At 36.0% G+C, this 22,722-nt stretch overlaps 3 protein-coding genes across 8 annotated transcripts; 1 reads left to right on the forward strand and 2 right to left on the reverse strand.

Moving 5' to 3' along the window:
- Positions 1-1,792: 1,792 nt before the first annotated feature.
- Positions 1,793-15,016, reverse strand: LOC124184559 (ubiquitin carboxyl-terminal hydrolase 8). 6 transcript variants are annotated; one of them, XM_046574395.1, is made up of 13 exons: positions 14,954-15,016; positions 13,799-14,092; positions 13,229-13,605; positions 10,852-11,788; positions 10,500-10,675; positions 10,240-10,393; positions 9,051-9,233; positions 6,233-6,466; positions 5,963-6,067; positions 5,647-5,859; positions 5,005-5,360; positions 4,415-4,530; positions 1,793-2,447 (listed from the first exon to the last, which is right to left on the reverse strand). In XM_046574395.1, exons 1-13 carry the CDS (start codon positions 14,999-15,001, stop codon positions 2,440-2,442), a joined length of 3,201 nt encoding a protein of 1,066 aa, XP_046430351.1. In that variant the 5' UTR covers positions 15,002-15,016; the 3' UTR covers positions 1,793-2,439. The 6 variants fall into 6 exon arrangements, with proteins under 6 accessions (XP_046430351.1, XP_046430345.1, XP_046430346.1 ...); XM_046574389.1 differs by lacking the exon at positions 1,793-2,447 and adding an exon at positions 2,456-3,411; XM_046574390.1 differs by lacking the exons at positions 1,793-2,447; positions 14,954-15,016 and adding exons at positions 2,456-3,411; positions 14,174-14,648.
- Positions 13,534-19,548, forward strand: LOC124184567 (EP300-interacting inhibitor of differentiation 3). The gene is made up of 8 exons (XM_046574425.1): positions 13,534-13,538; positions 17,883-18,007; positions 18,121-18,213; positions 18,374-18,504; positions 18,588-18,702; positions 18,808-19,101; positions 19,207-19,325; positions 19,398-19,548. The coding sequence occupies exons 2-8, from the start codon at positions 17,908-17,910 to the stop codon at positions 19,461-19,463; spliced, it is 918 nt and encodes a 305-aa protein (XP_046430381.1). The 5' UTR covers positions 13,534-13,538; positions 17,883-17,907; the 3' UTR covers positions 19,464-19,548.
- A 504-nt stretch (positions 19,549-20,052) lies between these two features.
- On the reverse strand, positions 20,053-21,750 carry LOC124184566 (uncharacterized protein C16C10.8). Its single transcript, XM_046574424.1, has 3 exons — positions 21,604-21,750; positions 21,266-21,504; positions 20,053-21,136 (listed from the first exon to the last, which is right to left on the reverse strand). The coding sequence occupies exons 2-3, from the start codon at positions 21,388-21,390 to the stop codon at positions 20,134-20,136; spliced, it is 1,128 nt and encodes a 375-aa protein (XP_046430380.1). The 5' UTR covers positions 21,391-21,504; positions 21,604-21,750; the 3' UTR covers positions 20,053-20,133.
- Between the last annotated feature and the right edge of the window lie 972 nt (positions 21,751-22,722).

A 22,722-nucleotide genomic window follows, 5' to 3' on the forward strand; every position in this document is an offset into this window, starting at 1 on the left:
TACTATCGCTACTATCTAGTAGGGCCGGTTAGGCTGTAGCGCGCTTGCGCCAACAGAGAGAATTTTTTTCTATCTCTGTCACTCACAGGTGACACGGGTGACCCTACTAGGCTACAGCGACCCTTGCGGCCAATCTAAGAATTATTGAAAGCGGACTCAAGAAGTGAGTCGCCTCCCACCAGCAGAGTTTCCAGACCTGTATGTAAGACCGTGATGGCGCTGTAGGTTTCTCTGCGTTGCCAACATGATTTATCCGGTGTAAAAAATTAGCCGTCTCATGTATATGCTCCATAAGTCCGTGATATGCTTCAAGCCAGCCCCCTGACACTCACCACTACTCGTATACTAAAAAATTATACGCGTCTTGTCCCCGTTTTTTAGTTCCTCTACGTGGCGCTAGTAGACTTCGGACACGCTCGCTGCCCTCGTTGACCGCGCGCAAGCTCGTCAGATAACTACTAGCGCCACCAGTGGTGGAAATTGGCGACAGAATCGAGGGACATTTTGCGAACCACTTTTAGCAGCGTGTGTCAGGGGGCTGCTCTAATCATGCATGCATACCTAACGCTTTTTTGTGACTCTGGTGCTTTCTGGTAGGGCCGAAGTAGGCAGTTTGAATTGATAGGAATCGGAATTTACCCTACCGGTAGCGTGGTCTACAGCAGTGTGGGCTCTGAGCCGACATTTGAATGAATACAAGCGATAGGAGCTTCAACGCAATCCTTAGCTGGTTTCACCTGTACGGACTAAAATAATATATGAGCGGAAATAGAACATGGCAAATTATGTTCAGTATATCGACGAACATTGAGATTAGACTGTATAAAAAATATCGACAGTATTTTTTTTTTGTCAATTCAAGTCGTAAATATTTTTCGAAATGACGGAAAAAAGATATTATCCAAGTTTCAGCTCTTGATATCAATATTTAGAGGTCCTGGTCGCGATTTTCTATTTTCCATTTAAATAACATGGGGATTTTTTTTTAAACTTTAGAAATTCATAACTCGTCAATGAATTTGTGCACTGATAAGACCAGAAGATATTTTTGTTGGAAATTGAACGCTCTACAAAAAAGGCCTCTTATCATTTTACGATAAATCTACTCGTTCGAAAGTTAAAGTCAAAAGGTATTTGAGGACCTTAAATAACTTTTGAAACAGTAAATTTATTGTAAAATGATAACAGACCTTTTTTGTAGAGCGTTCAATTCCCTACAAGAATACGTTTTGATCTTATCAATAAATTAATGCATTGACGAGTTATAAGATTCCAAAGTTTAAAACATATTTTTCCCTATGTTATTTAAATGAGAAATACAAAATCACGATCAGGCACCTCTAAATATTAATATTAAGAGCTGAAACTGGGACATCACCTTTTTTTCGTTATTTCGGACATTTTTGAATTGAATTTTGAAAAAAAAAAAAAAACTAGCCGAGCTTTTGGATACAACAGTCTAATATGGGAAATCTATTGGTTAATGAAACGGGAAGAGATTTACTACAATAACTAGACGTAGCTAAATAGGCATACCTTTACCAGATTAGACTTCTGCATAAGAGCATTCAACAAATTGTGAAAAGTTTGTCTCTGAAAGCGAAAATGCATGAAGAAATCATATTCTGAGTAGAGTACGTGCTACTCAATATTCCGAATATAGAAGAGATCTTTCGTGCGATTCTCTTGTACCATTGGAGATAATTGATATTTTTTAATTATTCCATGATTCCACGGTTTAATTAAATTCAAATTTATTTACAAATTTTTGATACGTAAAAGTTTAGAAATGCTTTATACTCTCAAAATATTCATAATTTAAGCAACAGTCACGTCGAATTTTAGAGTAAATGCTAATACTTATATGTATGTGATGTATAGGCCTATATAATTGATAAGTAATGGAGTAGTTATTATGTAAGTTACGAGCAATATGCAAGAAATGAAAAAAAGAATCGATTGACTGCAAAGGGCAAAATTCTCAGTTCACACAATTGCAAATAAAATAAATATTTGTGTTAAGTAATTATGAATTCATACCTAAATGAATAATTTTTGTCAAAGCGTTTGTAGCCATTCGAAGAAAACTTACAATCGCAGCTATTTACATTAAATACTAAGCAATATTAAAAAATCTGCATTTTTGTGTGTAAATGTATTTACGGCATTTTCTGTCAGTTAACTCATTTTTTTTTCGAATTCTCAGACATCCGCGCTTATAATTGGTCACATTCAAGGGGTTGTCCTATTTCTGCCCGCTAAAATGAGTTTTTTTTTAGTAATATGAAAAAAATTAGTTCCGAATTTTTTGTGTATGTTTATTGCTATATTAGGTTTTCAAAAAAAAAAGTGGTCAATCATTTTTACGAAAAATTCCGCCTCCTGACCTTCCTCGTCCGTGACGCCACAGATCTGCTGATGTGCCGGATTTATTCATTTCTATTTCTCTGAAAAAGAAATAAACGGCATTTCGGTTCTCATACATGTAGGTATCGTTCAATAAACATGTAAAAAAAATTTGTTCGGCAATTGACCATTTTCTTAAGAAAAATTTTGTCGACTTACTGATTCATCGAACAATAGCCACATGTGTGCGGAATAAAATATCATTCGGTTTTACTTTAATAATAAACATGCGTTGAAAATTCGGAAATAATTGCTTGCACTGCAGTTTCATTTTTTTCGAATTAGAAAACAACTCTTACTGTAGCGTACAGAGATGGGACACTCCCCTTAAGTACTAGTTGAGACTAGACTGCGTTTTCCCTTTCAGTGGATAAAATTTTTTATCAATACTTTATATAACTAAGATCAGGTAGGTATGGCAAAAAAGTCGGTGGTTCAGAAGAGTATTGATTTTCACTAAACTTTGCAACGCCATGAATCTTCCATTTTTGTTCTCTTTGGGACGGTAGGGTTTAGCAGAAGAAATAAAAAAAATAATTAAATAATTTTTTCACTCACTCGACATCTTCAATGTTATCTCTATATTTAAATAATTTATAAAGATATGAAAAAAACTTTCAGCAAAATTTGCATAGTGGGCATCTGCTACTTAATAGCGTTGGACATCTTTTCTTTTTTGCAAGTCTCAATGACAAAATCATATGAGATCAATCATTTGTGCTACTCCATGTGTACCTACTTTTCCAGAATCGTTTCAGTAATTAGAATATACAGATTTTAAAATTAAAACTAACCGGCGTGTACCTACTTTTCCCAAATCAGTTTAGTAATGACAATACACAGAAACTAAGGTTATAACTAACCTGCGATTCTATGGTAAGATAACCCGTTCGTATTGAGACTGTGGACATTTTTTTTCAGTTCCATTAAATACCCAATGCCCGCAATTCTTATTTTTTTGTAGGTTATTGTACATACTTCTGTGGATTATGAGTTTCGCTAGACCTGTTTAATCAAAGTTATATGAATTTGTGAAAAAAAATTCACCACACATGATTGATTTAAAAATTTTACCAAATTTACGATGTGTGTAAAATACTTTTAATTAGTACTGAAATGTGGTCTATTATGAACAATATCTGAGTGAGTTGGAAAAAAGTAGCCGTACTGTCAAAGATTGTCATTATGGATGACACACTTTCGAGTGCTGCGATTATTATATATTTATACTTGGGCTTATGTTTACAAAGAACATGTCTGATACGAACATAGAAATAAAGTAAAATAAAAAATCAATAAGTCTTGGCAAAAATATTAGATATCTGACTTATGCTGCAATCGTAGTGTGTATAATTATATTGCCAGATCCAACTACTTTCTGAAGGTGAGGTGGTGAGCATCCAACAAGTCAAGTAATTGGGATATAAGTAACTCAGTCGTTTAGCCACTAGTAACACAGTAAGAATAAATTAATTGAAAAATATATATCAAGGTAAAAGTATACAGCCCAATAGTTGATGTGATGATATGCTTTTAACGCCAAGTCAGAGAATAAGATGAAAAATTAATGAATATTAATCGTCGCGCTATCGAACGATAGGCGTTAATGTTGAATAAATGCAGAAACACGTGAACGTAAGAGGTACGGTCCTTGTATATAGATACGTAAAGCAAAATATGATTTACATGTATTAAAGCGTATGTATTTCACACTAACGTTTATATTTGCAAGTGCTGCATGGATATTAAATTTCTGGCATACCCACAACATATTGTTCTGGTCAAAATATATAACACTAATGATATGCAGTCTGTCAATAAGAAATCGGGCACCAGCTTTGCATTAATTGAACAATTGTTCAAAATTACTAAATTTAACTTTGATTCGATGAGTGCGAAGTTTATGTTTCTTTGCGCTTCTTCCATTTCTATTCTGACAGATCCCATACATTGTTTCTTATTTTTAAATTAGTTGTTTATTCTTAGATATTAATATTTGGCTACATGCCTATGTAAGGTGAATTTCGAACAGATGTGTAGAAGAGTAAGTAAGCACTTGCAGTTTGTGATTTCACCTCACTCGGCGGTACCTCTCGCACAGTATGATCATCGTATTTATACCATCTGAAAATAAGAGAATATCTATTGTTAAGTAAAACTAAAGTGATACAGTCACAAAATTAAGATAAATCGGAACAAATCTTCAAGTTATTTTCAGTTCATCTAGCTGTCTACTAGATTGTATAGCTGTACTAGATACAAATACAAATTTTTGTAGAAAGATTTTGAAATCCATAATTCGCTTTACAAAACTATATAATATCGAATCCAAGACATAGATCTTGTTTTGCACTTCATGAAAATGTGCGTGTATCTGAGAATCATGAGGTAAACAAAGCTCAAAGTAACGTAGAATTTTTTTTCTAGATAATTTGAAAATAATTATCTTTTAGAATGATCTAAATATTATTTCAAAATACATCAATTTTATTTATTATTTTTCTTTTTTCGTTTTTATAAAATCTCCCTAGTTCACAACAATCGTTGTGAATCTCAAGTTAAAGTTAGGACGCAAATATTCTTGTTTTAGGTACTGACTTATTTTGCGAAGCGCTGTTACAGTAGGCAGTGTAATGGCCACCATCCATAGTTCCATAATGATTCGAAACCGCATACAAATTGTAAGTTTGTTGATAAGAGTTTGGTGTAGTAATGTTACTTCCAGAATCGTATGCCACATAACTCCTTAGATCAAGTGAAACAAGGGGGAAATCGACCGCAGTATTTATTTTTTGTATCCATCCACCAGTCTCGCCAAACCTATTTAGGTGAATTACTATTATCGGTGCCAGTTTAACAAAGTCAAACTTTTTTGTCGCGTCTCTTGCAGTTTTACAGCTTGGACATCTCCATCCTGAAACTCGTTGTCCGCTTACATACTTCCTTATGCAGTCCTGAAAGAGAGATTATTGTAATCACTTTATTTACCTCTCTCGGGAGAACTTCATTCCGGAGGCAAGTATTATAAAAATCTTTATATTAAAATGAGATCTGAAAACTGCAGCAAGCAATCGCAAGAGACAGAAGTACAAAAATTCCTGGAAAACTTCGGTTCCAGTAGATCGCGACTTAATGGTGAAGATACAAATTGGGTATTTTACAGCATCAACAAGACAGAATGTATTAATGCTCAATAATTTTGCTTGGCTAACAATGAAACTTATTAAGTAGATGACGTACATCTAGAGTACATCGATTGGTGTCTGGAAGAGATAATGTCAGACTGTTGAAACTTTCATAGGTTGTGCTGCTGTTTCCACATGTAGCACAGCTGATGGTGGATCTGAGTTGACCGAAAAACAATTGAGATATTATAGAAGTTTGACCATCCAGAGCTTTATCCCATTCCTTGTCTGCGTTACTAATCAGGCGATCTACTTCCGGTTTTGCCTTCTGTGGGAGGATTGGTAATTGGTAATATGATTCATTTATTAAGAATTGTATCGTTATTGCGAATTTTAAAACGATGTGAGCCAGTTCATTTCTTTATTCCTACCGTTTTGAGATCGTTATGCATCCAGTCTAACAGGAATGTTAAAAATTCGTGAGAATCTTGTTGTTCATAACTCTCGAACTGCATTTTGTACTGCCCAATTGCTACCTGATAAAATTTTAAATTACGAATCGTTTTGGCTTTTTTTTTATTCCAGCGAAATTTACAACTTTGATGAAAATATTATGCTATTATTAGCATACAATAAAACATTTGTTTATCAGCTTAGATTAATTACATTAAACATCTCTGTATAAATCTTTGTCACTATACCTTGAGATCCCTGGGTGATATACTTCGATAATGACCACACCAAAGCGCTTTGATCACTTGCGCGACTTCTTCAACAACTTGGCCTTGGGTCTTTTTGTTTTTTGTATTTAAATCGTCGGTATAAAGTCCGTGGATGAAATATCTTGCCAAGCTAGTCGTGTTACTCAGGCACTGAATTATACTGTTCATGTAGCAAGAGTTTCCAAGGTTTTTGAGTCCAGTTATACCAGGATGCTGAAGTCAGTTGAAATTAAGCAAGGTGAATACTGGCATTTTACAAAGAATTATTTCAAAGCCTATCATTACTAATGATTAATAAGAAATAATTTCACTAATCGCCTTTATTTACCTTCTTGAAATAACTGATGATGTATTGGGATGATAGCTTTCTATGTACTCTTGTATAAACCATATTTTTTTGGCGGTAAGAATATTAATTTCATTTAAAATTTTATGCATAAAAGTGAAAAATTAAACCAAGAAGTAACTAATTTTTTGTTTTCTCAAGGGCAACATATTTTTCTTACGGCAAATAACAATTAAAATAGTGATGTGAAAATTGAATTGAACCGATGTATCGCAATTTTTAAATTTCAAAAGGCAAACATTACTGGACATAGAAATATACCATATATAAACATAGAAATGTAGCCGACATGATAAAGAAGCAAAATTCATACGCCGTAAAAATTATTCCTGCAGCTATGTGTACACACAATACAACAAATGTTGCGAACCCCAGAAACCACGTGAATTTTCTATTCTTTTTCCAGAAAATAAAGTGATATCCAGAAACACCTGGTACCTGGGTAGGTAGGGCAGTAATTACAGATTTTTTTCATTGTGGTCTCTTGGAAGGGATGTATATATTGAACATTAGTCATTAGATTGGATTGGGAAGCCCTGCATGATCTCCCATGCTTTCATATACATCTATGTGTCTGCTAATTGGCAAACGTGACCATGTAGCACGTGGAATATTGTGCCTACACAATCTGCGTATATGTATACTAATATAATCCTTATTCGGAATCAAAGTTAGATTTTAATGTCTGTTATTCAGGGACCAAAGATGGGTTTATTTTCGTTTTCACGGCTTTGGCCTGTCAGGGATCGATTGGATATGCTTAGTAGCATCTTGGGTTCAACTTAAAGAGCAGCATGATTCTGGTACTTTGATACTGTTTAAGCTGTAGTTAGTTGCAAAAAATAGAAGTCATGCTATTCCGTTGAAACAGTATCATGGTACTAATTGCACTATATCAAGGGAAGTAGAATATGGATTATACAAGTAACATTTCAACAATCAAGTACATTATTCCTGCTATCTACGTATCTGATAAGAGGCAAGGTCAGGTAACCAATGATAGCTACTCGGTAGCCGAATCTAAAGATCTTTCACCACATGTTTGCCGAGGTGGTAATTATTTTGACACAATGACAACTAAAATAATATTTTACCTTGTAATGAAGCAATGAATAGAAATGGAATCAAATACTCACAGGATTGCTATTGTCAACTACATTGAGAAATTTGATTTGGACCATCTTCTCTTGAGATGCTTTTCGCAAATGCTATTGTACTCTTCTATAATGCTTGGGAATTGAGATAAATCACTTGCATAAACACAGCTACTGTGCGCACACATCTGAGAGTACAGATACTAAGAGAAAATGCAATGAATGAAAGGGCCTATCTCAGAAATGATCAATCACAAATTGCTAAATATCACGTATTATGAGAATTCATATTAGTTGAGCAGTCGCTGCTTAACCAAACTAAATTAACATCGGAAACTGCTGGGTAACTAGCACATAACTTTGTTATCTCAATTTGATCATAATATCTCCTGCACACGTGATCAATGGATTCTGATAACATTTTACATTTTAATAACTCTTCGAAACGTTTTGAAAACTCAACTGTGCCAAGCAAGATCTGATATTCAAACTTTACACATTTATACATCATTTTGGTACGATATTAAATTATGTTAATAGAAGATCTTTATGGCCTCTACTCTTTGATAAGATTAAAAAAAATGATATCCATGTTGTGTACATAAATTATTGAAATCTAAGGCTGAAGGTGTCAATTTATTTATACATCACAGAAAAATATCGCAGTAGCAGATAATTTGAGTTTTGTGCTCGTTATCTGTGATATTGATGATTAAATGTCATCAGATATTGAGAACACTAATTATGGTTTGACTTCTGCATTCATTTTATATAGAATCCTGATCCGCGACTTTCAATTATTCGTATAATAGCATCGTCTGAACGATCCATACCAAAATAAAACTATGATTAAGGACGCAACATGTGAAGAAGTGCTATTTTTAGTTACTATAAAAAATGACTGATAATTTGACGGGTACGAGTTAAAAAAGCATTTCTAAGAAACGAAACAGATAAAAAATCTCAACACTACTGTTTATAAAAGACGTGGCTCGGCATGTGGGCTTATAAGAACATATCACAAAGATGCATATGCCAAAACATTATTTTCACTCAACTGCAACTTAGCCGTTAGTCTCAATCAGTCTTTATTATTTATCTAGTTGAGATACGTCTTTTTCATTAGGTCCTGTCAAGTTTAGCACACTTAATCATTATAATTTTTTTTAGTCTATGTTGGTAAATGAACTATTGAACCGTTCCATTTATCAGACTGCATATATTCGTAACAGGTACACCCAGAACGTTTCGACTAACTGCACAGTTTTTATTGGCAGTATAATGATATATTCCATGATAAAACGGTGGGCCAATTTGAATTAAAGTTATATTTGAATTATAAAGATCATTCTATTACCATGTTTCCGAACACTGGATTCATCCTCTGTTCCCGATCCCTTCTCAGAGGTTGAGTGTTGATAAAGGTATTGTTCATAATATTATTTTTATGTTGATGTTGTACCAGAGGCTTTGATGTTCTGTCCACTTGCGGTGTTTTACAGTCAAGACCTCGGGTCGCCGACTCATTACGAGTTTCCAACTGGTATATGGACCAAATGAATATGTTCACTTCAAGATAGGAAAACATACGCCGATTGGGAAAGTTGATGAATTTTTATATTCTTATGCATCCCCATAGGAATGGTATTTGTCTTTGTCTTTTGCGGACAACAAAGTATTCAAGTATGTAAGTCACAGCTTATACAATTAATGACAATCTGTAGCCGGATTGCACAAGATGACTCCGAAATAGATAGATACAAAAATAAAAATTCTTTATACAAATTCTGTATGCTATGAGAACTGAGGGCTTGAAATTTTTGTAATACTTCAGGATGCTGTAACATGCTCCAGACAATATTTTTTAATTTGATAAATGTTTTGACGAGCTTTTACTCGTCCGCAGAATTATTCAAAATATAAATTGTGCAAATTCATTGGCTAGATGCCGTTCGTTGTGGAATGTTATCTTCTTGATAGAAAAAGTTGTCTTCGCGAATTGTAAAGAGGGAGACAAAATTAGCCATGATAGTTGTGACTGTAAAAATGGATATCAACCAAGGTATACGTCATGAATGAGAGAATGATGGACTGTGCACAAAATGATAAAACTGAATAGCATGATATGCTATCCCTGCTGGACCTTTTAAACAGAGAGCTCTAACTAAATTGAACAAAAATATTCATTACAATGTGGATCTCTCGCGCAAAAGAGTGTAGCTGCATTGATATACTCAGGGCCAGTCTAAGTCAGAAATGTCAATACAATGCAACCCCAGTCATACGAGAGTACTTTCAACATACCATGCGGATGCCTTGGAGCGGACCGCTTCAGTGCATTCAGGGTGACGCTGTTCTATATTAGCTTAAACGCATTGAAATTATATGAGTTGGCTCGCACTGTAAGTGCAAAATGTCTATTTCAAGAGACCATCTTTGTACAAAGGCAATTATGGGCTACCATTCTTTGAATTTCAATCCATCTGTTATTAATGAGCAAGTTAAAAGCAGATATTTACTTTGTATTGTGTCTTTAACTTCTTTACCTTCACGAGGTTTGGACTAGAATATGATCGTTTAAGAGCACTGTTCCTTATCTGTCCATCCTGTTTTAATGGGGTTTTTTTCGTATCCTTTTCAATAGCAGTTGGTGGAGTAGACATATTTTTACGTTTCATTTCTTCATTTTCTTCAAGCTTTCTAATAATCAAATACATGTCGACATAGACAGTTGTTACAAAAAAAAAAAAAAATGAGTCATACCATTAAACTCCATAGTGTCGCAAGATCCTACTTGGTCACTTACTTATCCCGTTCGCTTACAAGTACTCTTTGCTCAATGGCCAGATATTGGGCTTCCTGCTCAGCAACGCCAATATCAAGCTCAAGTCTAACTTCTTCGTCGTGATGTTTAGGGTTCACTTTGATTCCATCCCGTTTGCATCTGTCTAATGCTTCTTTAATACTTGAGATTTGTTTCATCTATATATAAGAAAAAGCAGTACTTTTATGCAGTGTTTTTATACAGCACCTGAGTTTATAAAACTTTAGGCACATCACTATCCTCTGTCGCTTATTAACGAACTTAGTAAAGCAAAACTTAGTAATGAAAACAGAGATCTGATTGCAGGGTTTCTATTTTTGTGAAATTCACTTACGTTTTCAATCATAGCCTCATTTATGGTTAGGGTTTGTTTCGATGTTTCAGTCTCCAGTTGCGTGCTAACATCGTCATTATCTCTACGAACTAACTGACTCTCCAACCTTAACTTTTTTTTTGCCAATTTCAACTGAGTGTTTACTGTATCACGTTTGACCCTTAATAAGTTTAGCACCTTCTCGGAGTCCAAATCATAGGTTTTTTCAATGTTAGGTTTACTACTGCGATCGACTGTTGGTTTTTTAACGTTGCTTTCTGCAGATTCAATTATTATACTTTGTACTTCATCATTCTGGCTGACTCGTAAACCGCTTGGATGCGAAATTTCTGCAATCTTTTTTGGTAAAATTATAGCTTTTGGCTGATCATCGATAGGGTCTGCTTGGATTTTTAATGTGCCAGTCGGTGTAGCAGAGTATTTGCTGTTCTTTTTATTGCTATATAAAGTATTTACTCGATCACTATTTCGATTATCCAAAGTATTGGAATATCTAATTTGCGAATCTTTCTTCTCATTTAACATAGGTTTCAAACTCCTCGCCGGAATCTGCTTAACCTTTATTTCTGACATTGGTTGGTCTTCGTCCGATTGGTTCCACTCTGGGTATTCAACTTCCTCCAAGATTCCTGCCATGCTGTCATCTTCAATATCAGGGGGCATTACACCAGGATTTGTTGTAAATGTAGGGAAACAAGTTAACCACTCTTTGTATCCTCCGTGCAGCACAACTATCCTCTTATAAGCTACACCTGGATCCCAATCAAGCAGTGTATTCCTCAGCACGTTCAATTGATTGGTTGATTGTAACGAGGCTTTAGTGGACTGCCAATCTAACAATACTATCAGATCGCAGTATTCCCGAGCTCTGTGCCGAATAACTCGACATGTTCTCTCATCCTCGTTCAATCGTTTAAAAAGATCGGTAGCTAGTATTCTGAAATATTAGAAATACTAGAAATAACCAGCGACATGTTTCATTCGTTTAATAAATAACAATTCAAGAATCAGTATGAAGACTGGGTGTATTTGGGAATAAAAAAAAAAAAAATACCGGGTTTTTCTAGAATTTCCCAGTGAAAAATATGTTTCTCCCAAGTGCCTAGACATAGATTATTGATATTATTCTGCATATCGAGGAAATTACAAGCCTTTTATATACTTTTATAACATCGCGCTTTAATTTTCATGAATGTTATTTATAGCTTGCAAAATACGAAATTCTATCAATAAAATTTGAGATCACAGGAATGCGTGCGGGAGCTTTTCATCACCATGTTAAGAATTTCAGGGTACATTGATAATTTAAATGTGTAAAATATTTTAGAACCTTTATTTTCACATCAGGTTCATCGTATGTCTAATGGTATAAGGATGTATGTGTCATTATACGAGCTTTTACCACATGTAAAGATGAAAAGGCATATTTTTTTTCCTCGATCATATTTAAGCGAAAAATATGAGCATACATTCGAAAACATTGAAATTCAAAAATGTAGTTAATGTAGAGCGTCGTACGTACGGTCGGTATGCTCTTTAATCACAAAGTTTATGAAAAATAATTATGTTCTCTAATGGTGTAAGGTCGCATGTTCCCACATACAACCTTATACCGTTGCGTATGATGTTATTTTTTGAGAAAATAAAAATTTTAAACATCCTTCCCAAAAGAAACGAATCTTTACTTTTCAAAGATTTTTAAAGCGTTTGCAAGAAAAAATAAATTGGCGAATACGCCCTTGTACTGTTATGTCCGATATAATTATTTGTGAAAAAATTTTTTTATCCTTTCCGAAATCAATAAATCTTTACATTCGAAAGGTTTTCAAAGCTTTAAAATAAGTTGGTGAATACGACCTTATACCCTTACGTCCAACATTATTTTTTGACAAAAGACGCAATTGTAAATTTTTTATCAAAATTGAGAAATCTTGATATTTTGAAGGGTTTTGCATTGGTCGCGAAAAAAACACAAAAATGGCGGATGCAACCTGATATCATTTATAAGTGTGATAAATAAAAATATTTTTTGGTGCAAAAGGGCATATCCACCAAACAGAGGGCCATTAACCTCTGTAATTTTTATGTCTAATTTTTTAACAGATTTTTTCTTCCGAGAAATTCGCATCTTTGGTGCATATGTCTTTATACCATTAGACAAACGATATTATTACACTATGTCAACCAGGTAGAATGGGAAAAAATTTTTCTAAACAAAACATGAATTGTGCACTAATTGTGCAAAATTTATCTTACTATCACAGAGTACCAGAAAATTTCAGTTTTTCCCCAGTAAGAAAAATTTCTGGCATTTCGCCAGTGCGTATACACCCTGGAAGAGTATCTCATTTAAAGCCAATGAAAACTGTGTGTTTACCCAGTCTTTATTAGGTCAGTTGGAATGTTTATGCATTGATCGCTTCTGATATGTGAATTTTGAAAATCTCCTCGCGGTCTAATATCAATTATTATTATTCGATCAACCAGTTTTTGCATTTCTTGAAACATCTCGATGCATGTTATCGACGTTTCAGTCAGTTTGGTATCTGGGTCATCCGTCGGTGTGTCGGGTAAATTCAGCTCGATATCCCCAACTTCATTTAACAAATCATCATCGTTCATGTGATCGCTTTCAATTATCACCTTTGCAACAGTATTCGGTATCTGTTTAGTATTCTCTTCCAATCGTTTCACCTTATACCTGTTTTTCAATCTGTCAGCAATTTCCTCCAAAAGACTTAGTATCTCCTTTACCTGTAAATCACACACACTTAGCTGCCTAATTTAAGTAATGATTTTCGAAAAATCAATACTGCTCAAAAGTCAAGCAATTTTTCCTAAAAGGTATGAGGGCTGGATAATGTACTATTAAAAAAAAATGTTGGAAATAGGTCAACCTAACATTTTCTGCCATCTACCAAAATCTATAACTTTTGCCCAGGATTACCTTAGACCCCGAAACATAAGGCTTGAGAAAATCTTTGTTTTCTGTAAAATCAGGCGTTTTTCGGAGCCAGCGAATGCAGTTAATCCATCGCGTATAAACTATATAAGCCATTTCCTCATCTCCAGTCAATCTGTGTTTCTTTCCTTCATCCAGTAATTTTCCCAAAGATTTGCATACCATCTTAGGATTTTTTTTTTCGAATTTAACTTCTGCTTGGCTCGTTAAATCTTCGAAACATGTGGCACAATAAAGCGGACGAGTGGGTACAGTACTTGGCATTGTCACTGTAGGATTCTGTTTTTAAATTAAAAAGTCAGTCGGGTCTTCTGCTTAACCAACGTTTGAAATAGACGATTTGGAAATTGAGGTTCGTACAACTAGTTATTCCAATGATCAATTGAAAGTTGCACCGACATCGTGAAGTTTCATGAAAATTGGTACACATTGAACACGGTTCAACATGTTTTGATAACTTTTTTTTTATATAATACGAACTAAAAAATCTGTATCTGTGAGTTTGGGATAAAGCCAAGCTTCTATTAGTTGACTGTATTTCGAGAATTCTACAGATCCGATCATTACAAATACGTAGTATGCCTCATGAAAGGTATGTACGTCACACAACATTGGTGGTTATAGAAACGGTGACATTTGCTTTCACGTCTCTTTCGTCGTTGATTTGAACATACTAGTGTTTTAACAGTGGAAACAGAAAGATACAGTTACCCGCAACTCCCAACTGACAGGCGACGAATAATTAAAGTCAACGCAGGTAATCGAAGGCACTGAAATATACTCCACCTCAAACGCGTACCGCGCACACGGAGGTATTCAACTGGATCTGACTATATCACGGTCTTAAGCTGCTTTTTGACGTGCAGCAAATAGCTGGATGCATCAGCAGCAAAAATGCTCTGATTGGTCAATTATGCTATCGGTTCTATGCCTAACTACAATTGTTTCAATTTTCCTGAATAAGCGGTCGAGTTATCAAACATTGCAATTGTGTTATCAAACACCTGTAAATGACCAACGATTGCCAGTATGAGGAATGGAATACAAAGCAATTTAGTGTTGAATGAGGAGCTGTCGTACGATGGTCGTACGTTAGGTGCGCCTGGATTGGGCAAACTCCGGGGACTATTGCATAACTACCCAGGCAGCATTCTGTTCACGGACCTCAACACATCCGTAGCATTTCATGTATCATCAGATCATGAAAGACCGTGTTCGGCAGCATTTTGCGGCAGAATTAAGGCTGGAGCACATAAAATTACAGAGTCCATAGGCAGAATGCAGAAGCCGTAGCACATGCGCAATTGCAAAAGGCCAGTCCGTATGGTTTATGCATTCTGCCTATGGATTATGGATTTCAATCTACATAAAGATCCATAAGCCATATTCCATGGCATATGGCATAACGAACAAGAATTATTTGTGTGACAAATTTGACAGCAAACGGCAGGAAACACGCGACTGAATGCATATTTTTACTTCCTGAGGCATATAAACCAATTGGTATATATCACCTCATATTATACATGTATTTGATGCGGTAACTATGGGTTTGAAGTTATATTTCATAACATCAGATGCTTTTGTAGAGTTTCGACTGCTTTTTTACATCCATGTGAGTACTTATATCCTTATTTTTTCAATATTGGTAAGCTTTAGGTTATATTTTTCTGACGATATTATTCTTTCCACGCACTTTATAAGAACACATGTCTCTATTTCGATTTGTGATTTACGGCAATTTTTTACCGTACTATTAGTAGTCTTATATTATCGAATTCCTTCATATCATCTGTGTAATTTGGATTTTTTTTTCACATATTATCATCATAGACATATAAAAATACACGGCGCGAGCTCAGAGGTAGCCCGTTGGTGAATGCGATAGCGGGATAGAAAGAGAAATCTGCATATGGGCCCATCCTTCTATCTTTGTCTAATCGCGCGCATGCGCGCTCAGCATTCTCGCGCAGTGTGGTATACTGGGCTAAGTTCAGAAACCTTACCCGAGTGACTCGAGTATCGTCGTGTCCTTGTTTATTCTCATGTGTTAGGCAGAGACAGTATGATATCTGAGTTCACTCGGGTAGGGTTTCTGAACTCAGCTCTGGCATACACGACTCGCGTGTCCCGCGCATGCGCGATTAGACAAGGATAGCGGGGAGACTATATGCAGCCTTCTCTTTCTACCGCGCTATCGCCTTCTCAGCCCGCTCACGCGGTCTATTCTTGTATGTCTATGATTATTATATAAAATCTTCCACAAAGCCGATCCTGGCGAAGCATACACGAATCATGCATGTCTGCGGCAGGCACCTCCCGGAAAACAACATTCGCAAGTCTTCAGCTAGGCAGGTCCTGGGTAGTCTGGAAATTCCAATGGAGGGGGTAGATCGTTTGCAGCAATTTTTGTGTTCACTAGTCGCCACTAGGTTCGTTGCGATCTTATTACAGCGGCGGGACCGGGGGGGTCCAGACAAGACCGTGGTATTCGCTCACTCACGCTCACTCATCGTATTTATTGAGGTTATTGTTATCCTGGTAACTAGACCGCAGCGACAACTGGTGGTGCCGCTAGAATCGAAATTTGCCCTCGCCAAGCGGCGCGAATAATCGTGGCTCTCAGCATAGGAGTTTCCAGACCTGTATATAAGACCGTCGTCCGCCTAAACCGGCCTCGGAGATTGCAGCCCTCCGGTCTTTGGTGCACAAATTGAGAAACACAGGCTTGAAGACGGTCACGCTGCGTTTTATAGGAAGGGGCTTTGAGTGCCTAGACCGCGGTCGTATGTAAAACCGTGGTTGCATCCACTTGTTTGCCGCTTGTGAAAATTTACCTGTAGGCGTAGTTAGTAGGGGTTATGAAATAGTAAGACAAAAATTGTAACGGATCACGATGTAAGAATAATAGCGTTTTCCACGGATTGCACTGAGTGTGAACTGAGAGCGCACTAGCGGTAGACTCGTATTTCCAGCGTGTTCCACTGGCAGCTCGAGTGGGTGAATTTAGCACTGAGTGCGTAAAATATTGCATTGAAATCGGGAGTCGGTGTCAAAGCAGTGCAATTATGGCTGCCGATCGTGAAAGAGTCGAAGTAGATGCAGTGACAGCAACTCTTTTATTAGATCTAATTTCATCTTCGTCTAGCAGTGATGATGCTTGCTGGAGCCGAAAGATAGTAGAGGAGAGATTCCCAAAATTTTAAATTTCATGGGAGTAATCCACAGCATGTCCGATATCGAAGTATGGATACACATTTTTTCAGCTTCTAGAGGTTAACTGCTAGGTATATTTCAAGAGATTGGGACAACTTGACTTGCTGCTTATTAATTTTTATCTTTTCAGCGGAATTGTCAATTTTTTTTGCCCTTGTATGCTCGTGCCTAACATTTGTGACGTTTATTTACAAACAAAAAATTACCGTTGCATTTGTTCAATTGGCTTCTTTATCACTTGGTTGAAAAACTGTACAGTCGCACAGTCGGTCAAGTAACGTCACATTATTTCTGATTTAGGAGAAATTATGATCTAGTCTGCCTTTATACGTTTTACGGTTCCATTCAGAATGTTTGCCCCGATGCCAAGCTAGTGCGCACTCAGTGCAATCAGTGGAAAACGCTATAATAGGTGGTCCGGCTGCCCTATGCATGGCTCAGTCTATCTTTATATAGTCTATGAGTCCTACAGACCCGTAGCTGACTGGTGGACAGGTACCGAATTATGCAAAAATAATCACAGTCGTCGAGTCGCAGCAGGACACCTATTATTTTTACACCGTGTAGCGGGTCGATCGTGGCCGTGTTCGTAAATTGACTGCCAGTACTAAAAATTCCCTAGGACAGAGACAGAGCTGTTCGTGAACTCGGCAGCGCAAGAGAGATGAAAGATTGCTGACAGTACTGTCAGTCAATTTTCGAACACGGCCCGTATATTGTAACGACATCCAAAGAGAAATCTATCCATTTTTCATCTTCCCGATTTTCGAGCGCCGATCGAGACGAAATAGGTTTTTCGAACTGATTATCGAGGTGCATGGTCTGTAAGTACGCGGCAAAATCTGCCTAGAAGTGGTCGGAAACGATTTGTCTTTGCAATGTCAGACAACGAAAATAATGTATCCGTGGAATCATCTCACTCTCCACAAAAGCGGAAAGCGTTTTACCGAGAATATTTGGGAAAAACAAAAGTTCTCCGTAAGTTCACACCAGTTCGAAATTCACGTATTCTAAAAGATGTTTCATCCTAGCATGCTTTTGAGGTTGTGACCGCCGATATCTTCATATAATTTTGTTTGTTTTCGTTATAGAGGAAAATGTAGGCAAAAACACGATTACGACGTTACGTACCATAATGGCTAATACAGATATTATAAACGAAGATGAGGAAGCTATAGACAAAGGTATATTCTCAAGCAACGAACTTTGTTATTTTTCCATAAATGTTTTTCACCCAAGTTTCATAATTTCTTAGAACACATATCCTCAAAACTGACATGGAATTTTAAAACTAAATAATCCTCTACCGCTTCTTTAAAAGTAATATATGCATGGTTTGTTTAGCTAATTACACCGATGAAGTTCTGCTAGATTCAGAAGTGATGTATGTATCCTCAGATGTTCTGAAACGTTGTACAGAAACTTTGAACAAAGACATGAGCCCATACGACCACACTGAATTTGCTGAGAAAATAGTTAGTACACATCGGATTTTCAATTGGAAAAAACAAAAAATTAAATTCGTAATGGTTATCAGTTTCAAGATTTTACCTTCTAGTTATCTTACGTGCGGCTGCGCCCAGACACAATGTTAGAGGAAGCACACTGGCCGATTTTGACTGATGAAGTACTGAAGTGTTTGAACGTTACTCCACAATATTCTTATCTTTTAGGTTTGTTCATTGTGTTCCCAATTGTGAGTCATTGTAAATCTTTAAGATGCATTTCCTACTCTTCCAAAACACAAGGCTATTTTCTAATTCTGTTCTTATATGTAGGAACCCTGAAGCCATTAGAAAAGAGGCATATCGCAAAGCGAAAGCAAGGACCTCGAGACATCCAAGTAGCTACTAAAAGGCCTGAGAATGTTCAAGCTGTCGATAAAGTTGAACACGGAGTTGAAGAAACAGTACGGAAAATAAAAACTCTTGTGTCTCATCATTACAAAACAAATGACAAGCCACTTGATTTCTTCAAACTTATTCTCAATCCAGTTGACTTTGGTCGAACTGTGGAAAACATGTTACATGTTTCATTTTTAATCAGAGATGGATTATTACAATTAACGAAAGGTTATACAGCTATCTTTTATCTTAATATTCCACAGCATATTTTAACAGCTGTTAGAAATATTTTTAGCTGTACAAATACTCATCTATACATATGTCATTGAACAGATAAGAGGGGAAAATTGGTTGTTCAGCCAAGTAGCAAAGAAGCATGTACTAATGCAAAACGAAAAGGAAACGATTCACATATTCAGAACGTAATGTCAATAAACGCAGGGCAGTGGCAAGTGAGTAGAAAGTATAATCAAATTCAACTTTGGACTAAAAGTTTGTCAACATCGTTTTACAATTTGTTTTAGATTCTAAAAGAAACATATCATCTGGATGGAGCCATGATTAATTTCACAACTTCTGTTCATTTGTAAACTTCTCCCAGCACGGGGTTGAATCAAAAATCACGTTAATATGTCAATCTTCCATTTAAACAATAAACGTATATTTTATTTTTCACATGTTTAATTTTTATTGTTTTTATGATTTTTAACTCGTATGTACAGACCTCTGAGTAATAACCTCGCCCAATAAGCACGCTTCCCTAGTTTTTTGCTCACAGTGGTCTCCCACTCGAGCAGCAGGTCCTATTAAGAGGTAGCGGTGTGTAGAAGAAGACGGAAAACGATTGTTGCCGCTCGCGAGGAGAGCAAGATGGGGATACTTTATTTCCTAGAAAAACTTCCCCTTAGGAGCGTGGACGTACTTATAGAGAGGTCCGACTGTACTTGTCATATATCTCGAATACTGTCCATTTTGGGAAGATATGCCAGCTTATTAAGTAAGTCCTATTATAGTTTTAGGAAAAATTTCTTAGTGGCTATTCATGTATCACGTACGATATTTGTAGGCGGGATAGTGGCTGGATCAGTTATTTGTTACTTATTATTTGGCAGGAGGGAAATGATTAAAACAATATAGAAGATATACCACCGCATGCAAATCAACAAATAACGCAAATAATTTAGGATGAATGATATTGAATCAAAATTCCCTTATTTTTATTGTGGTCGTTTTCTTTACAAGATTTTGTCTGCCTAGATATCACTTTGCTAGTTTGACTTTTCCATCTTCGATAACAATCTGTGTCATTCTATTAATTTTTCTGTCAAATTTAGCAGCAGCATTTCCTTTTAGTACTGTAACTTTACTATATATTTGATACTGTCGCAAAACTTTTTTTCTCAATTTCCTCAGAGAAACTTCCTTTTTAGAGTAAAGTACCTCCAGTATAGCATCACTCCAGTTAAATTTCTTGACTACCATTTCGTTATTATAGGAAATATTTTTAGAATTCTTCTGACTCATTGCAGTTGTTAAATTAGTACTTTCTAATTCATCACCTATAAGTTTTTTAGACTTTTTACTTACAACGCAATTTTCTTCCATACCTATTGAACATAAATTTTGCTCGAAATTTTCACAATTTCTATTGTTAGTGTGGAAGTTTTCCTTCTTCTGATATTGCATTTCTTCAGGTATTTTCCGCTTCAGCGATTTTTTCGATTTATTGCTACTGCTATTATCAGTTGTCTGCAGGCTGATTTCACAACTTTGATTCTCCGAGTTCCCACTGTATTCGGCATTAGGATCTGCTGTTTTATATTCATTGGATAAGTTTTCGTTGTTCTCATTTTCCGATATATCTGTCTGAATCATCGGTGTCACTACATTATCTTGAGCGACAGAACAAACATTAGTATTTGTAGGAGCTTTATTCGCTAAAGTTCTTTTGAAGGCTTCTTCCATTTTAGTCCATATACTCTCGAGGACTGTCAAGTTAACTCGACCGGCTAACATGCTTTTCATAAAATTAAAAAACTTTGCTTTTTTTCTCGGCACATTGTCATGATTCGACAATGTATTAAGAATGTTCCTTTCAGCAACAGATAGGTTTTCTGAATTCTCAATGACAGCATGTACTACTGCAACCCAATCTTGTTGTTTTTGCTCTCCTTTATTTTTGCTCGGCCGGAGGACAAAGTCTTTTCCACCGTACCGCTGCGCCTCCGTTATGCATTTGGTGTGTTTGACAAACTCTTGTCCCCTATACATGGAATCATACATCATCTAGCACACAGATTATGCAAGGTATATTACAAATTTTTCATATTTCTAATTGTATTCTAGTTTTTTTGTTTTATAAATCAGATAAATTCACCCAACTGGAACGTACCGAAAATCTTGGAAACAATCCATGCAACTGACTGAAATGGAATTTCTGCACTTGAATTGAAAGTGTTTTCCGACTTTAGGCTTCTTTATTGCCTCACCACAGTGAGTACACGTGAAAAATACCATTTTTATGGATAAGCACGTGCCGGAGAATCATGAATGCAAGTATTTTTTTCTCCAATTTGCTCTGTCGGGATTTGCTTCGACTGGCAACTGTTGACAGCATAAAAGTAAACTAACCTACAAGTTAAATATACCGTTTTAAAAATGAGCTATAATTGTTGGGTAAAATAAACTCAGGTCGTTGTAAATCATAGGCCTAGTGGTAGATTTACTCACTCGAATTGAGGTTAAATACTGCGTGGTAATCCAAGACGCCAAGCTTCAAGCACGAAGTGAGAGGGAAGGAGACCGAACTCCGATCCTAAAAGTGGGATCAATTTTCCAGCGATGAGTGAGCACTTCGCTGTGAAGAATAACCGAGGTGACAAGTCACGCATGCGCAGTACGATTAGCTGCGTCCTTGTATCTCTCGCATAAAGTGCGAGTGAGACAGTTTTGTTGTTGTGACAGCAAGTTCATGAGGTTATGATGCGTAATAATTTCTTGGCATAATGATAGAATCACAAATATCGCTTTATTATTTGCAAAAAAGAAACGTGAATACGCTGCGAAGTCAGAAATCATAGGTGCGTATTTTACGAACGTCGTTTATGGAACTTTAAGCCGTAAATAGTGGAGCATTTGAATCATTCTGGACGTTCTTACAGATATGGAGCAAGTACTTAATGAATTTAATTACACGTATTTGAAGAAAAAGCTATGTGTAAGTATTTTACCAGCACCAAGTTGGGGTTTTACACGAGGAGATGGCACATTTTTTGGTCTACAAAAGATTGAAAAGGATTGCTGTTTTACCAGATATGCACGTTGAAATATACATAGACAATAAAATTTGGCCGCTCTGAGAATGTATTATCCTTGTTAATATGGATCAGTTTATTGTTCTTCTGAACAACGTAGATAAAATGCCTTTGCCAGATCATTAGGATATTGAACAACCATTTGTTACACTCATGCTTTAAATGTAAACAATTTATCAATCATGTTCAATACGAAAATTGTAAATGGTAAATAGGAGAATCAGGATATATACAAGTTTTACATAATAGAAATTATCAGCTACAGTGATGAGAATTAGGAGATAAGGTTAGGATGTAGAATATAAGGATTCACAAATTAGATATATACATAAAAACGATATTTCTTGCTTGTTGTTGGCAATTTCAATTTATTGTACAATCTGGTAATAAACATAAACAGAAGTATAATTTTGTTTTACCATCACTCTATGATCACGTTACGTACCGAGGGAGCTTTAAACAACGTGTGATTGTTATTTTTGTCTTTATATTTGGTTTTGCACTGCGGTACACGACACGCTGACATCTTACCGTA

The sequence above is a fragment of the Neodiprion fabricii genome, chromosome 6 (genome assembly GCF_021155785.1).
Source record: "Neodiprion fabricii isolate iyNeoFabr1 chromosome 6, iyNeoFabr1.1, whole genome shotgun sequence".
NCBI lineage: Eukaryota > Metazoa > Arthropoda > Insecta > Hymenoptera > Diprionidae > Neodiprion > Neodiprion fabricii.